Genomic DNA, 17,927 nt, shown 5'->3' on the forward strand with positions numbered 1-17,927 from the left:
CTCTTGCTTATCAAAAATCCGCAGATACATTGATTTTTTTTTTTTTTTTGCTTTTTGGGTCACACCTGGCGATGCTCAGGGGTATTATTATAAAGATAATATCTTTATCTGTATTTATTCAACATATTTAAATTTTCTATAGAAATAGGAAAAAATTATCAATTTTTTCAAGCACAATTTCTTCGCGGGGGCGTGTCGCTTCAGCCCTAGGTGCATTGATTTTTGCTTTGTGTGTATATATATGGGCTGGAGCGATAGCACAGCGCAGAGGACATTTGTCTTGCATGCGGCGGACCTGGATTCGATTCCTTCACCCCTCTTGGAGAGCCCAGCAATCTACAGAAAGTATTCTGCCCGCAGGGCAGAGCCTGGCAAGCTCCCCATGGCTTACTGGATATGCCAAAAACAGTAACAAGGCTCACAATGGAGATGTTACTGGTACCCGCTCCATCAAATCGATGAACAACTGGGGGACAGTGCTACAGTGTGTGTGTGTGTATATATATGTATATATATATATATTATATTTGGGGGCCACACCCGGTGGAACTGGGATGGAGGGTGAATTTTGTCCACCCCATCACCTGGGGGAGCGTGTGGGCCAGGGATTGAACCCAGGGCTCCTGCACTTGTCCCAGCCCTTTGAACCATCATCTTCCGGACCCCATGACCCACATTCTTAACCTGCAGGTGCATTGGGAAAGGAGCATACATTCCCTTTGCTACTGGTTCACAAAATAGTTTACACCAACAGAGAACGAACAGCAGCCCAAGTGTCACTGCAGCACAATAAAATGAGGAACCTCATACTTTCAGCGCAGTACTTAGTGTATTTTTGACGTTCAGTACATATTTGTACTGAAAATCAAAAAAATTGCAAGAAGATAAAACAGGTGGAGTGCCTCGCCCAGTAGACCATACTGGAAGACTGAGTTGGAGGGTCAGTGAGAATTGACTTTTTTTCCCCTTACTTGTCCCACAAAGTTTGTGGTGGCTTTATAAGCAAGATGTCACTGTGAACAAAACAGTGCCCCATGTCCTTGATCCGTGGTGCTGGAGCTGACCCCACGTGCCTTGTCTGAGCACAGAAGGCTAAACAAAACGTAGAGGAATGAATGAATCATTCCATGCATTTTATCCTGGACTGAAAAGGAAGAAGAGCCAATCAAGGGCCATAGCTCAAGGACAGGGTCATGCCAGGTGTATTGTACAATATTTTGTGAACCATAAGCAAAGGGTCTGCTCCTTTTCCTACGTACCTGCAAGTTAAAAATGTGCCTTGTGGGGATCTGGGAGAGAGTTCAAAGGGCTGGGATGAGTGCAGGAGGCCTGGGTTCAATGGTCCCCCAGGTGATGAGGAGGGAGCAACCGCCCCTTCATCCCAGTTCCATTGGGTGTGTCCCCCAAGAAGAAAACTCAGATACATACTAAGCAAAAATCAATGTATCTGATGATCTTTGATAAGCAGGGCTTTCTGGGGGTGTTTTTGGTGGTGGTTGTTTTGGACTGCAATGTTGAGGGATTAACTCTGGTTCTGCACTCAAGAATCACTCCTGGTAGTGCTTTGGGGACTATATGGGATGCTGGGGATTGAACTGGGGTTCACTTCATGCAAGAAAAGTCCCTCTGTACTATCTCTCCGGCCCCATGGTGAGCAGGGTTTTAAACAGGCCAGCCTTAGTCTTTTAAATTCCTTAACCTGAATGTATTCAACATATTTACATTTGCTATAGAAAGAGGAAAAGGTTATCAATTTTTTCAAGCATAATTTCTTTTGGGGGGGCGTGTGGTGGCTTTTGGGCCCAGCGCATGGTGCTTGGGGGCTGTTCCCAGTTCTGTGCTGGTTGTTGCTCCTTGCAGTGCTCAGGTGATGTGGTGCTGGGTATTGGACACGGTTGGTGCCATACAAGGCAGGTACATGAACACCTGAGCTATCCAACCCTCAAATGTAATTTCTCCCTCAAAAAAATTGAGTTTTTTTTTTTATAAAAAAGATTATTCCTCTGATCTCCTGTTCATTCTTCTGCTTACCACCTTGCTGGCTGCTTTCAGTGAATTTGCTATTGAGATATTAGAAGTTTAAAAGAATTCTCTATTAAATGATATCATTTAAAGGTGTCATGAATGAAAGTAATCTTTTTGTTGGTGGTGGTTGTGTAGAGAAATGGGAAGGTAGTCCCCAGAGGGGTTCGAGGACCATCCCCTGGGAGTTCAGGACTCCCAAAAGTGCCAGGAGTTCTTGCCTGACCTGACCAATGAAAGTCCTGACTTCTACACAAGCTTTCTAGGCCCCGTTGACTCGTCTCACAGAACAGGTGTCGAGAGAAGACAAATCAGGGAGAGAAGGGATTTTTCCTTAGGAAATGTGAGGAGGAAGAGAGGAGAGTGTTGTTAGGGAATCACACACTCTAAGTTGGGATGCAGCAGTGGGGTGCGCCCTGTAGGGGGAAGGGGGAAGGAATGGCAGGCAGAGTAGTGGTTACTGGCTTGGAGGGGGGGTGGGAGCATGTTCTCAGAAAGGAAGGGGAAATAGTTACACATGCAGAGCACACAGCGGCATGGCGGCTCTGGGGCTAGCTGGAGAGTGCACCCTGTGTTTCTCCCAACATGCTCTAACCAGGATTTTCCCAAGTTGCCCCACCCCGGCATCTGTTGCTAGGTTGCTGTCAAGGAGGACCCTGGCTGATCCTAGGTGTGGGGGTTCCTCTATGTATTGGAGCTGGTTCTGAATATGACCGTAACCTGAAACTCATTGCCTCGGGGCCCTTACCTCCTTGCCTGCCCAACTAATATGGCCCGATTTCCCCATATGTGGTTTAAAAAAAACTTCTAGTGATCAATTTTTTTTTCTTTTTTGGGTCACACCCGGCGATGCTCAGGGGTTGCTCCCAGCTCTGCACTCAGGAATGAGTTCTGGCCGTGCTTGAGGGACCATATGGGATGCTGGGAATCAAACCTGGTTTGGCCACGTGCAAGGCTAACGCCTTACCTGCTGTGCTATCGCTCCAGCCCCTCAATTTTTTTTTTTTTTTAGAGAGAGGTGAGGGTGTCACAGATGACAGTGTTTAGAGGCTACTTGGGCTCTGTGTTCAGGATATATGCTGGGGACCAGAACTTGGGCCTGTTGTGTGCACAGCATGTACTCACTCAGTGTGCTGCTACTTGTCTGTTTAACTATCTCTCCAACCCCTATTTTTTTTTTTCCTGGTCACACCTGGCAGTGCTCAGGACTTATTCCTGGCTCTGGACTCAGGAATCTTTCCTGGCAGTTCTCGGGTGCCAGGGATTGAACCCAGGTCAGCCGTGTGGCAGGCAAGTGCCTTCCTTGCTGTGCTGTATCTCTAAATATAGATATATGTTTTCCATCACCGATTGAAATATCGCTATTATATGTTTTTAAAGAGAAGCAACATAGTTTCATTGAAACTTTAGAAAGATGTGTGTGAGGAGAGTAAGTGGGGAAATGTATTCAAGAGAGAACACGTGCAGCAGAGAAACAGACGAGCGTGTTCAAGGGAGAACGGGCTTGAAGCCTAGTCTTGTCCAACTTTTAAATTTGTTCTGCTCTATCTTCTCTTTAATAGATGGATAATTGATTATAACGATGGGGAAGGGGAAGCCAAAATCTGTCTTGATATGATAATCGCATGAATTTGCTGTATCGTTTGGTGCTGGAAACCGTTTCATCACCCCACTTTTAAATGAGGATCCAGGTGTCAGCACTTAAACCCTTTTTTTTCCCCCTTTTTTTCTTCCCAAGAAGCCAGCTTCCCCGGAAAACCTTCGGGGGGCGGAGCCTAGGCAGTCTGGGTTCTCCCCATTGGTTCTCGCGGACGCCTCCGCCCCGCCCCTCCCTGCGGAGGAGCCAATGGGGCCGCGTGCGTCGGTTTCAAAGCTGAGCCCGACTGCGACGCGGCGAGCGGCCTCGGGGTTCGGCTGTTGGTCGCGAGGCTGGGCCAGCGGGTTGCGGCTCGGTGGGGTCGCGGCCGAACCGGGTCGAGCTCGTGTAAGGAGGCTGGCATTTCGGGGGACGGGGCGGTTTTCCTTCCCACCGTCCGGGCGGGGTTGAGCCGCGGGCGCGGACCGTGCCTGGGGCGGGGGGTCGGGGGGCCCGGGCGGTTCGGTTCCGAGCAGTGACTCTTAACGATACGCCGGGTGCCGGCCCCGAACCGTCGGTTCCGGAAGCGGGCTCCCAGAGCGACAAGCCGGAACGTCATTTTAGGAGATGCAACACCCTCTTGCATCTCCTAAAATGCAAGACCCGTCGCATTTTCGCCCAGGCCCCGGAGCAGGCGTGGCCGGGTCGGCAAGGTTCGGTCCGAGCGGTGGGCCTGGGCTTCTGGAGAACTCCAACATCTTTCCCCTCCCTCCAGCAGCCCCGGGATGGCGGCGTGGGGCTTGTTGAATACGGAGAATGAAGACCCAGTCGGCAGTCGGGCCAAGGATGTGCTGGCGCAGGAATTTGGGCCTGGTAAGTCCCGGGCAGCACTGGGACCCCCTCCTGAGACTCCATCCTGCACTGGGACCCCCTCCTGAGACCCCATCCTGCACTGGGACCCCCTCCTGAGACTCCATCCTGCACTGGGACCCCCTCCTGAGACCCCATCCGTGGCTGAGGCAGTTTATTTCATTATTGTTATTTTTTAAAACCAGTCACCGTGAGTTACAGTTACAGATTTACAAACTTTAGTGATTAAGTTTCAATCACACAGTGATCGAGTACCCATCCCTCCATCCTTAACCCGTTCTCTACCACCAATGTTCCCCGTATCCCTCCCTCCATCCCCACCCCATCCCCTGCCTCTGGGGCAGGCACATTCCCTTTTGCGCGCGCTCTCTCTCTCTCTCTCTCTCTCTCTCTCTCTCTCTCTCTCTCTCTCTCTCTCTCTCCCCCTCCCTCCCTCCCCCCCTCTCCCTCTCTCCCTCTCTCCCTCCCTTTTCCCCCTTTCCCCCTCTCTCTTTCCCTCCCTCCCTCCTTTTGTAATAAGTGGCCATCATGTTTGGTCCCTAATCTAGTTTCAGCACACATCTCCCATCCCAAGCATCGTCACTTAGTGGTCCCATCTCTGTCCCAGCTGGCCGAGGCATTTTAGAATCGAGATGCTCTTTAGGACCTCCTTTCTCGAGTTAAGTAGCTTAATGAGGTTATTTAAGGGCCCCCGATGGAAGTACTGCAAATTCTGTGAAGAGAAGGGACCTACCTAGTGGTTGGTGGGATGGAATTCTGGGTGTGATGTAGCAGCTTTGTACTCTTGGAAAGTACTTTTTGTTTGTTTGTTTGGTTTTGGGGCCACACCCAGAGGCTAACTCCTGACTGTGCTTAGGGATCACTCCTGATTGTGCTCCAGGGACCCTATGAGGTGGCCGGGATTGAACTCAGGTGGGCGGTCTGCAAGGCAAGCGCCCTCCTCGCTGGACTATTCTCCAGCCCCGGGAAATTATTCTTAATGGCACTAAGGAGTCATGATGTCAAATCTACAGAAGTGAAGTACAGTTAGACTTGATTTATATACAGAGATTGTGGAAATGAACATGATGCTGAAACCTTTTAGCAGCAGTAGAAAACAGCTCCAGTTTGGAGTCCACATGCTGGGGAAAGGTTTGATAGTCTTCTCTGCCCCCTGCAGGTACAAGGAAGGCCTTCAGGTCTGTTAACAGACACACAGAGCATTCTGAGAACATCAGTGAACCTCTGAAATTCCAGCGGACCGCCTCCACTCCTCAAAAGGTAGACGTGGGCTTCGGAGGCAGTTGAGTCAGGGACCCTGGAGTCCTCTCACACCACAGGCGTCCTCCCTGCTGTGGGTAGAAGCAACTAGAACATCAGCTGGCAGAAAGGACTGCCTCTGTCTCTAGTACCTCCGGATCCGGAATCTCAGGAATAACTGAGAAAATTTTCACCTCATTTCCTCTTAACTGGAGGACGCAGATTGCCTGGTAGTTTTTTGATACAGATGCGCGTAGCGCTGAGATGGAGGGTACTGTGCAGAGGTGATGAGGAAGTAGTTCTGGGGCTGCCACATTCCCCACTTGGCCAGGCTAACTTCGCATTTAGGAAATTGCTTAAACCATGTGGGCAGAGAAGTTACAGCCCCGTGGGTGCGTCCAGGGCTGAGAGCATTTGGCTGTGAAAGAGGATTTCAGTACTTGGATAAACACTTTATTTGAATCATTGAAAAGATTTATCTGAGGCCAGAGTGATAATACAGCAGGTAGAGCGTTTGCCTTGCACGTGGCCCACCCGGGTGCCATCCCCGACACCCCACATGGTCCTCTGAGCACTGCCAGGAGTAATCCCTATGCGTGGTCAGAAGTAAGCCCACTGGGTGGGCCCAAAAAGGCAACGACAACAAAAATTTCTCAGTTATAGTAGGAAAGAAACGAGTGTTTGACATTCACCCCATGACATGAGCAGTGTGGCTGAGGACTACCGATGTCTTTTTCAGAAGCTGAGTAGCCCGGCAAGCTACCGAGAGTATCACGCCCACACAGCAAAGCCTGGCAAGCTACCCATGATGTATTCGATATGCCAAACACAGTAACAACAAGTCTCACAACGGAGTTGTTACTGGGCCCGCTCGAGCAAATCGATGAACAACAGGAGGACAGTGCTACAGCGCAGTGCTTTTTGGGTCACACCCGGCATTGCGCAGGGGTTCCTCCTGGCTCATGCACTCAGGAATTACTCCCGGCGGTGCTCGGGGGACCCTATGGGATGCTGGGAATCGAACTCAGGTTGGCTGCGTGCAAGGCAAATGCCCTACGTGCTTTGCTATCACTCCAGCTCCCATAAACAGTCGTAAGTCTTGTAAGGATATAGCAGCGATGAGGAGAGTATGACACGGAATTGAAGTGTGGGAAGCCCTGAGTAGGGGTCTCCTCTGTCGCAGGCGGTGGGGTCTGATTCAGACAGGAATACACGGCTGAACATGCCTCGGTGCCAGCTAGGGCGTTAGCCAGGACGGGCTTCTGAAGTAACAGGACTGGGGCCGGAGCGATGGTACAGTGGGAGGGCGTTTGCCTTGTACTCAGCTGACCAGGGTTCAATCCCCAGCACCCCATAGGGTCCCCTGCGCACCGTCAGGAGTGATTGCTGAGTGCAGAGCCAGGAGTAACCCCTGAACATCGCCAGGTGTGACCTAAAACTAGCAAAATTAAATAAAGTAACAGGTCTGCCTTTTTTCTCTCTGTTACTTGCTGTGTATGAATTGAGGTTACGGGAGCCTGTTTTTCCTATTAGCCAGATAAATAGTTGATGTAATTGTGATGGGAAAATTTCACTTCCAATAGTCAAAAATGGCTTTTAGGATTAACAACTATTTTGGGTGACTGATGCCTATTTTTCTCTTAATTTGAGTGTTGAATTAATTCGTTTTGAGTTAATGCTGTTTTACATTGTGATATCTTACATTGGCAGGTGCTGCTATTTAAATTAGACTTGAATTAGACTTTTGAGCCATGTACTAGATTTATTTCTGAATTTAAATGTAATCATGAGAACGAAGGTTTGTTCTCATGAAATGGAAATGAAATCACTATGAAATCGGCAAATCTTAAATTATGCACTTACCATAATTAAGTTTCATGAATTCTAGAGCTGAGTTTTTTACCCTATGGTCAGCGAACCCCATATGGGGGTCTTGTGATTGAATGTAAGGGTCATGACAAATTCTGTTTTGAAATAAATTGATTATTTGTTGTTATTTGAGGCCAAACCTGGCTCTGCTTTGGACTTAACTCCTGGCTCTGCACTCAGGGATGACCCTGGTGAGGCTTGGGGGAACCATATGTGGTGCTGGGATTGAACCCTGGTCAGCCACATGCAAGGCAAGCACCTTACTTGTTCTACTACCTCTCTGGCCCAGAAGAAATTATTTATCATTAGTACTTGTTTTTTATATACTTACATACCTGTGTTCCAAGAGTCATGAAAAAATTTCCTGGGGGGGGGGGGAAGAGGGTCAAGAGCAGAAAGTGATTGAATATAATCAATTATTGTGAACAGCTTTATGAGAAATAAAATTAAAAAACAAAGCCCATGGGGGGCTGGAGCGATAGCACAGAGGGTAGGGCGTTTGCCTTGCACGCGGCTGACCCGGGTTCGATCCCCAGCATCCCATATGGTCCCCCGAGCACCTCCAGGAGTAATTCCTGAGTGCAGAGTCAGGAGTAACCCCTGTGCATTGCCAGGTGTGACCCAAAAATAAAAACAGACAAAAAAATCCGAAACCCAAAACAAAAAGAGCAGAAAACTGTTGAAGAAGCCTCATTCCTGAGAAGCACAAAAGTCGTTGCAAGTATCAGCTGACAAGACTTTACCCTCACTAATCCATGCTTTTCTGGTGTTGTTTCAGGCATCTGGGGAGACTGCTACCGCCAAAATCTCTGTTCCTGCCTGGGATGACGTCTATCCAGAAATAGAGAACTTTTTCCCCTACAATCCCCTAGGTCAGTGTTCCCCAGCCTGCTCCTCCTCGCTTACACGGTTTTCACCTGCGACCCCTCATGTATGATCCAGGCCTCCCGGGGGGCCGTGTGGCCCTCGGTTATGGAAGTCTGCAGTAGATCGTATCCTGAGGTTTTGCAAAAAATGCTTTAGCTTAGAGTTTCTCTTAGAATTCACTTCAGCTTGTAACCTTGATAGGGACATTTACGTAGCATGTGACCCCAAACTATTATGAGACTGAATCTGGCTGCTTTGCACAGACACCCCTGCCCGTGGACTTATTTGTGGGGGTTGAATTATGTGTTGGTAGCTGTTAGTTTGGGCCATGAAGGGAACGGGATCAAGAAACGGAGCCCATGGTTCCTTTTGTCTCCCTTGGGAGCTGGGGCGCATTTCCTAACCCCGAGCAGGTCCTCAGGCTTTTTAATAAGCCTTCAGAAAGCGGGTTCATGCTGAGTTGAACGCTGCCTAATAGAGTACCGGCTTTTCTCTGTTCGCTTAAACCTACTTTCCATTGAAGAGAGGCTACTGTGTGTCATGCACTATTAGACTCTGGAAGAAGTTCACAAGGCAGACCCGGTCCTGAGGGAACCCACCCTGTGGAGGGAAAAGCAAACGCTGAACAAATCTATCCCAGGGCTGGGGGCAGGAAACTCTCACCTGGAAGGACCAGGCAGGCTTCTCTCTGGCAGAGACCTCAAGCCGAGACTGAAGGACGGCGAGGAGACGGGTGGAGAAGAGGAGGGGAGAAAGGCATGCTAGAAAAGTGAGGTAACGGGGCCTTCCATTTCTGGGTTTTAATCAGAGGACAATCATGCTGAGGTACAACAATTCTGCAGTTATTCTCAAAATTTTATCATTGTGAGGTTGAGCCTGTGTGAAGAGCGCATGTGAAGGGTTGCTGAGCCTCAAAGGATATTTGATGACGTATTTTTATGAAATGTGGAACTGCCGTCCTAATGTTTATCATTTGGCCATGAAAGAAAATGAGGAAGACTTGTGCATTTTGATTGGATGACTGTATTTTGCTCTTTTGAAGAAAGAACCTAATACTAAAGTTACATTCCATAGTTCCTAGCCAGCTTCAGTGGGTGAGAAGCCTACTTCCTATTCTCTCAACTGAAGATATTTTCAAACTTCTATCTTTATCAGAAAGGCAGTGGGTGTCGAGTAAAAACTGTGTGTGTGTGTGTAGGAATGCCTGAGTGTTCTTGATTATTGGCTATTTATACTTTTTTTTGCTTTTTGGGTCACACCTGGAGATGCACAGGGGTTACTCCTGGTTCTGTGCTCAGGAATCACCCCTGGCAGTGCTCAGGGGACCATATGGGATGCTGGGAATCGAACCCAGGTCGGCCGTATTCAAGGCAAACACCCTACCCGCTGTGCTATTGCTCCAGCCCCTATTTATACTTTTTAAAGCATCCTATTGTTGCCGTCTTTTTGTTTTGCTTTTGGGCCAGTTATCCTTCGGAGCTACTCCCAGTTTGAGCTCCGGGGCAGCTGGGGGCGGTGTTCTGGACTGTGGTACTGGGGTTTAAGCTTTCATGTACTGTTCAATTCCCTTTGGCTTCTGGCTCTTGTTTACTAGTCTGGGGAAAGAGTAAATGCTTAAAGAGAACTTTCATATTTCAGAACAAATGCACGAGAACTGTCCTTTTCTGATCTAAGAAAACAGTCTTATTGAAATGAGGAAAGATTCAATGTTTGAATCAAGCTTAGATTATTGGAAAGAAAAATCCGTTATTCTAAATCAATACTTAGACATGATGAAGGAAATAGTCTTAATTTTTAAAAATCTTATCTTTATACTTTTAAGATTAGTGAACGTCTTCCACAAAAAGCTTTTGTGGGTTTTGTTTATTTTTTTGTGTTAGAAATTAGAAGTTTTAATTTTTTTTTAAACAATGAACTCATTACATTAATCACGATCACGACCATCCTGTTGTTCATCGATTGCCTTGAGCAGGCCCCAGTAATGTCTCCTTCGTCCTAGCCCTGAGATTTTTTTTAAAAAGTGCCATATTCAAGGCTCTTTGAGGGTTTCCATTGAATACCAGAGAGTGTTCACTTGAAGTATGTGGTATCGGGGACCGAACGCGGGAACAGCCACTTGCAAGGCAAGCGCCTACCCACCATTCTATCACTCCGGGCTGGAGCGATAGCACAGTGGTAGGGCGTTTGCCTTGCATGCAGCCAACATGGCCGACCCGAGTTCGATTCCTCCGCCCCTCTCGGAGAGCCTGGCAAGCTACCGAGAGTATCTCGCCCGCACGGCAGAGCCTGGCAAGCTCCCCGTGACGTATTTGATATGCCAGACACAGTAACAACAAAGTCTCCAATGGAGATGTTACTGGGCCTGCTCGAGCAAATCGATGAACAATGGGAGGGTGTTTACCTTTACGTGTTAGGAGAATGAGACCCATCATTGCTACTGGTACTTGGCATATTGGGTACGCCACGGGGAGTTTGCCAGACTCTGCTGTGTGGGCAGGTTACATTTGGAAGCCTGCCAGTTTGTCCAAAGTAGGAATGAGATGATAAGATGTCACAATAAGATGTTGCGCGGCCGCGGTTCTGGGAGCTGGGTTTTATAGTCTCTGAGTCTTGGCCGTTGATGGGATTACACGGCGCCAGGGGGCCAGTTGGTGGGTGTGACCCCCGCCTACTGGGATTAATAACTTTTTTTTTTTTTGCTTTCTGGGTCACAACCGGCGATGCACAAGGATTACTCCTGGCTCTGCACTCAGGAGTCACTCCTGGTGTGCTCAGGGGACCATATGGGATGCTGGGAATCGAACTCGGGTCAGCTGCATGCAAGGCAAACGCCCTACCCACTGTGCTATCACTCCAGCCCCTTAATAACGTTTTCTAACATGAATTTTTTCAGTTTTCTTTTTTGTTATTGAGAAGACTGACATAGTTTTACAATTTGAAATTTGTTTAACTTAGTTTAAGAAAAGACAGCTGGATTGTTGTCTGATTTTGCATTCATCAGCTGCATCTGAGGAAAGTTTGGCCTCTGCTAGATAGGTAGTTAGATAGGTAGTTAAGCCTTTGCAGGTGAGTGGGCAGCTTGCTTTGGTACTACAGTAAAACTCAACCATGGCTGTTTCTGAATGTCAAGCTGCATGTAGAATTAAAAGCCATATGGATTAGCATTTTATACTCTGACCTGTTTTGAACTTTGAATATATTTTTTTGTCTTTGCATTTATCACATATTAGTTTCGAAATCATAGTTGATAGGGAAAATGCAAATCATTCAAATGTTGTGATGTTTCATTGTGGGCTGTCAGGAGCACATGAATTACCCTCACCACTGATCTCAGCAGAAAAGTTGTGTTAGAAAGGTTTTACACTGTTGATTGCAAATTTAAAAAATTTTTTTTTTCTTCTTGAGACTGTGAACTTTATCGTTGACAGCAAATAGCGTGTTCCTGCAAATGATAGACTTCTTTCATTCCTTGGAGGACGTGTGTGACAGGAACCTGAGTAGTTTTCTGAATAGTCATTTGCTCCTTCCGTTCTCGCGGTGGAAGCAGGGTCCCCGGGGAGGGGTCTCGTGAGAGGCAAAGTAAATAGTCACACAGATGCTCTTTCCTTGAGGTGGTCCTGGCACTTGGGTGTGTGGCAAAAGTGCTCCGACACCTGCTTGCGTCTCATCTCTTAGGTTCCTCTAGAGGTGTCAGGGGTCGCGTGCTCATCAGGCAGTGTCTCGTCTCTCCTGCTCCCGGGAGACACTGCAGGAAACTGTTATTTTCTTACTGCAGGTGAAAGTGACGGCTGGGCGGCTTCCTGCCTCTGCCTCGATCCCGTGGGGAGAATGCAAATGCATTACCAGTATCAGGGACCCCGTGCCAGGGTCTCTGGTCCCCGGGGCTCCCCGGCCACACTCAGAAGTGTTGCCCTGACAGAAGCCACTTGCTCTTTGTTGCAGACTGTGAGAGTTACGAGCTGCCTGAGGAGCACCGGATTGCACACTTGCCTTTGAGTGGGATGCCGCTCATGTTCTTGGAGGAGAAGGAGAATTTTGGGGAGCGGTCGACGTCCCCCTTTATCTTCGGGGAGCAGAGGGATTTGGGAAAGCTGCTGTATGAGGACCCCCCTACACCACCGAAGATGTTCATTCCCCTGTGGACATCCGGTGAGTGAGCTCGTGCCCGTGAAAAGGGCCCTGGACAGTCTGTGGGAACCTTTCCACTGGCCGGGGGCGGGCTGGGAGGAAGGTCATCTAAAAGTGACCTCTTCTTCAAGCTCGGGCATCAGCATTGAGCAGGGAGCCCCCGAGGTGGGAAATTCAAAGGGTCTTAGCCGAAAATTCTTGTTCCAAGCAAGTTTATCTCTAAAGCTAACATATGTTGAATACACCTGTGTAATAAGCCTGAGTAGGATGAAAACTTCTTAATGAAGATGTTTTGAGGTTTTGGCTCAGGCTGGTGGTCAAAGCCAATGTTAAAATATTTTCTACTTGGGGGCGAGATTGATAGGACAGCAGGTAGGACATTGATCTTGCACACAGCCGACCTGGGTTTGATCCCCAGCATCCCACATGGACCCCTGAGCACTGCCAGGAGTAATCCTGAGTGCAGAGGAGTAACCCCCAAGTATTGCCGGTTGTGGCTCAAAAACAAAAGAGTTTTTTTTTTTTCAATCCCCACAGAGTGGAAAACTTAGACTGTAAGTCAGTTTCGTGAGTGACATTGCTGACTCCTCCTAGAATAAGAAGAGTTTCAGCTAATTTTTCATTTCCCAAGGAAGGTTAATTCTGGGACTCCTAAAAGTCACATTCCAAGACATGCTTGTGTTGGTGGGTGGGGATGTGGGCTTATTCAACAAGGAGAAAGCCAGTAATTCCTGATTAAAAGTGATGGTCTAATCAAGATAAAAAATAACTTGGCAATCTGCAGAGCGCTAATCAGAAATTCCTGCATTCTAGATGTGTTGGAGTCTCCAAGCCTGTCGTCGGAGCTGGTGGTTGAATTGCCGTCACCTGTTAGCTATGACTCAGATTCTTCGATTTCTTAGTGCCTCATAGTTAGTGTGTTTTTGTATGAATAAAGCTATTCGTTTAACAGACTGTTCTAATCATTGTGGTCCGTGGTCTTTGAGATTTGCTTAAAACAGTACGAAAACCAGTGGGAGTATTTAGTGAAAGAGTGTCTGGAATATGATAATGGACATTTTTCTAATTTGTAAAAACTTGCCTTAAAACCCTTTGGAGTGTTTTAACGGCTTATTTTAGACACTGCCACTGTTTCTTTTGAAACATAAACCTCTCGATGTGTATTTGATTGCCTTTTTTGGCCATTAACTAGTGATATTTATTAGGTCTCTTAATTAGGGGAGCCACTTTCAGCTCATTAAGTGCCTATTGCTAGGCATTCTTTATTGCTGATTCTGTTAAGTTTCTAATGACCTTAATATTCTGTATTCAGTAATCAGAACCTGAATTCAGTAATCAGAACTTGAAAGATTCTAAATCTCCTGAGTTCACCTTCTTGGAATCTTCAATTAGATTCTCTGAAAAGCACAGCAAGAAAAATTACTGATAGTAAGAATCTCTCTCCACCTAGAGGAAAACTCTCATTTTGTTGAAACCTGTATGGTTAATTGTGTTAAATATTTTATGAGTGTTATTGTTACATGCTTAAGGTCCCATTATTCAGATGAGGACAGGGACAGGATCAAGAATGTATTGATATGTGAAAGATAGGAAGAGTTATCAGACTATAGAACTGGTGTTTCAAAGTTAATATTTAAGACACTCTCAGTGACTTTCTTTTTTGGATCATACCCGGCGATGCACAGGGGTTACTCCTGGCTCATGCACTCAGGAATTTACTTCTGGCGGTGCTTGGAGGACCATATGGGGTGCTGGGAATCGAACCCGGGTCACCCGTGTGCAAGGCAAATGCCCTACCCACTGTGCTATCGCTCCAGCCCCATCTCAGTGACTTTCAAGTATATAAAATTATAATGACTAGTGTGCGGTAGCTATAAACTCTTCATCTTATAATTTAGTATGTACCATTTCCCCACTCTGTCACTGGTCACTACAGTTTCCACTCGAAGGCGAAGGGGCTTTTTAGATTCCACATGTCAGGGATACAGTATTTGACTTATTTCAGTCAGCACAATGCCACGAAATGTTAACACAAGGTTATCACAATATAAGCCACATCTCTCAGCTATTTTGGCATAGATATATTGAATTGCCGTTAAATTCCTAATACCATCCATTAATTTTTTTTTATTATAGACGTTAGACTGTAGCATGTTGCAGCATTTGACACTTGTGTCCTGTGTACACCACATACATCCTAGATTCTTGTACTGTGAGCCATGCCCCCTATGAAGTCGTGTGTGTGTGTGTGTGTGTGTGTGTGTGTGTGTGTGACCCCACGCAGAGGGGGAGTGCTGGGGTTGTGGAAAAAATGTTTTAAAGTATCTTATCAGCTGGGGTTGGAGCGATAGCACAGCGGGGAGGGTGTTTGCCCTGCACGTGGCCGAACCAAGTTCAATTCCCAGCATCCCATATGGTCCCTCCCCTGAGCACCGCCAGGAGTATTTCCTGAGTGCAGAGCCAGGAGTAACCCTGGAGCATCGCTGGATGTGACCCCAAAAAAGCAATAAAGTATATTATCAGCAAATGTTTGATTTGTATACCTATCTTATGTGGACTGCCGAAAAATTTATTGGGGGTGGGAGAGGGTGAAAGAAGCACGGGAAAATTGCATTCATGTTCTTCCCCAAAGTCTGCTTCTTCTACACACCACTATACAAACTTTTATCTGTTTCACCTGGTCCCAAGAGGTTTTTCTGGAACCTCCCATCCCCCATGTGTTTTGTGTAAAGACTGTTGTTATTATTATTTTTTTTGGGGGGGGAGGGCCAGAAAGATAGCTCAGCAGAGGCCCTCCCCTGATTCTAGACCGGGCACCCACAGGGTAGCACCCCCCCACCCCCACCCCCTCAGCACCACCAGGAGTGATCCCTGAGCGCCAGTGGTGGTGACCCAGACTTTTTTTTTTTAATTGTATTTTTGAGTCACACTGGCAGTGTTCAGGGCTTACTCCAGCTTCAGTGCTCAGAGGGACTTAGGGATCACCCCTGGGGGTGCCGGAGGAAGGGTACGCAGCGCGGGAGGGAGAACCGGACGCTAGGCGAGCACCTGGCTGGCAACCCTCTAGACCAAGAATTTTCTGCGGGGGGACATCAGAATTGTCAGCGGTGCGAGGGGTGAGGATGCAGAGCTGCCCCGAGTGCCCGCGACCCCCGGGGCTGGCTGGGGTTGGGGGGGAAGACTTTGAGAAAGCACGGGGGGGGGGGGGCCTTTGGGGGTGAGAAGCGAGACTTCCCTGGGGCTCCTGAGCGTGCACCTGCAGACCTGCGCACCTGCGCGCTATAGCGCCGCGCAGAGCCTGGGACAGGCCCAGGGACAGGCCTCGGTGGGTTCCCGGGTGCCCCACGTGTGTGCCACGTGTGCAAAGAGCCTGAGACATGCCCCCGGACAGGCCCCGGACAGGCCCCGGGACAGGCCCCCGGTGGTGCCCGTGCACCAGGCCGCTGACTCGGCCCTCCGGCCTGGCTAGAGCCCTGGGTCCGGAGCTCCCCGTGTCCGCAACTGGGTACCGCCCCGACAGGGTGCTCCTTCCTTTGGACAACCCAGCCACCTGGTGACCGTTTTCCTGGGGCACACGCCGTGATCCCCGGTCCCGGCTTCTAGAACCTGCTTCGGAATCCCGCTGCGCCCAGGGCTCTGGGCCTCAGAACTGTCCGGCGAGGAGAGCACTTGCCTGGCACGCGGCCAACCAGGGTTGGACCCCGGGCTTCCCGTATGGTCCCCCCGCATCCCGTATGGTCCTCCCCCGCTCCCGAGCACAGAGGCAGGAGTCAGCCCTGACCACCAATGGGTGCAACTATTTAAAAAAAACCGTCTACGCATGCGCGCGTGCGCCCCTGGCACTGGCCTTGGGGGTTTAGGACAAGGGACGCCTGGAAACAGGGGGTCGCCCCGTGCCTGCAAGCTGAGCGGGTCCACCCCTGCCAGTCCTTACTGGACGTTCCTGTGAACCTGGGGACATGTGTCTCTCGTGGACTGATTGATGGTCCCGGAGTAGAATGACGAGCACAGCAGCTGGGACCCCCATCCACAGGTGAGTCCTTGGGGGTCCCGTTGCCATTGGGTAGTTTGGGGCTGGCGTGTGCCTCACTCACCCCGGTTCCTCTGTCCAGATCTCCCCAGTGTTTGCGGTGGTGGGGACTGGGCCCCCCTGAGCTCCTCCTGGATGCCCATGTACAATAGCTCCACCCCGGACATGCCTTGGTCCCTAAACCCTGCTGGGACAGTCTCCTGCCTTCCTCTGCGGCTGCCACTCTGCCGACCACTGCTCCAGGTGCTGAGGACACAGTGCTGAAGGAAACTGGGAAAGCCTCATCCGAGCTAGGAGAACCAGGCTAACTGACAGAACACTAAGTTACACCACATGCCGAAGAACGCTGGGGTGGGGGATGGGGGGGCGGAAATAAAGTTAGGAAGTGTTTTGTGTGTCAGTAGCTGGGTGGAGAGCTCCTTTGACAGCAGAGGTGATAGGGCATCTCATTGAGGAGGTACTTCATGAAGACAAAAATTGAAGGCGCTGAGAGAGAAGCTCTGATGACCCCCAAGGCTAGAAGAGAAGGTGCAAAGGTCCTGGGGTAGGAATGGACCTGGTGTGTTTGAGAAATTGCAGAAAGGGCTGGCTGGAGGGTAGTGATAGAGCTCTGGGAGGCATGCCACAGGGGTCTCTAGGGTGATACTATCGGGAGCGTGGTGGTGGTGGTTTGAATTTTAAGTGTCCTGGCTGTATGTGGCAAAAGATGGTTGGGGAGAGCTGGTGAGATAGTACAAAGGGTAAGACACTTGCTTTGCAGCCAGCCCACTGGCACCTGCATAGTCCCCTGAGCATCACCAGGAGACGTCCCTGAGCCCAGAGCCAGGACTAAGCCTTGAGCACCCAGGTAGTGCTGAGCAGGGAGGTGGGAGAGTGGGCTGTTAGAAAGTCCGATTATGGGAGCGGTAGTACAGCGGGTAGGGCGTCTGCCTTGCAAGTGGCCGACTCAGGTTTGATCCCCAACATCCCATATGGCCCCCCCCCCAGCACTCCCAGGAGTAATTCCTGAGTGCAGAGTAACCCCTGAGTATCTCTGGGTGTGACGCAAAAAAAAGGAAAAAAAAAAGAAAAAAAATCTGATTATGGGGAGGGCTGGAGAGATAGCACAGTGGGTAGAGCGTTTGCCTTGCATGAGGCCGACTCAACTGACCCATTTCAGTTCCTCCACCCCTCTCAGAGAGCCCGGCAAGCTACCGAGAGTATCTCGCTTGTACGGCAAAGCCTGGCAAGCTCCCCGTGATGTATTCGATGTGCCAAACACAGTAACAACAAGTCTCACAATGGAGACATTACTGGGCCCGCTCAAGCAAATCGATGAACAATGGG

The 17,927-nt window shown here is 49.0% G+C and overlaps 1 protein-coding gene across 1 annotated transcript; it reads left to right on the top strand.

Annotated features, from left to right (window-relative positions):
- Positions 1 to 4,353: 4,353 nt before the first annotated feature.
- PTTG1 (PTTG1 regulator of sister chromatid separation, securin) lies at positions 4,354 to 13,525 on the top strand. Its single transcript, XM_056133119.1, has 5 exons — positions 4,354 to 4,471; positions 5,628 to 5,728; positions 8,355 to 8,448; positions 12,386 to 12,592; positions 13,385 to 13,525. Exons 1-5 carry the CDS (start codon positions 4,384 to 4,386, stop codon positions 13,471 to 13,473), a joined length of 579 nt encoding a protein of 192 aa, XP_055989094.1. The 5' UTR covers positions 4,354 to 4,383; the 3' UTR covers positions 13,474 to 13,525.
- The last annotated feature ends 4,402 nt before the right edge of the window (positions 13,526 to 17,927 follow it).

This window comes from Sorex fumeus, unplaced genomic scaffold, assembly GCF_029834395.1.
Source record: "Sorex fumeus unplaced genomic scaffold, SorFum_2.1 ptg000097l, whole genome shotgun sequence".
Classification (NCBI taxonomy): domain Eukaryota; kingdom Metazoa; phylum Chordata; class Mammalia; order Eulipotyphla; family Soricidae; genus Sorex; species Sorex fumeus.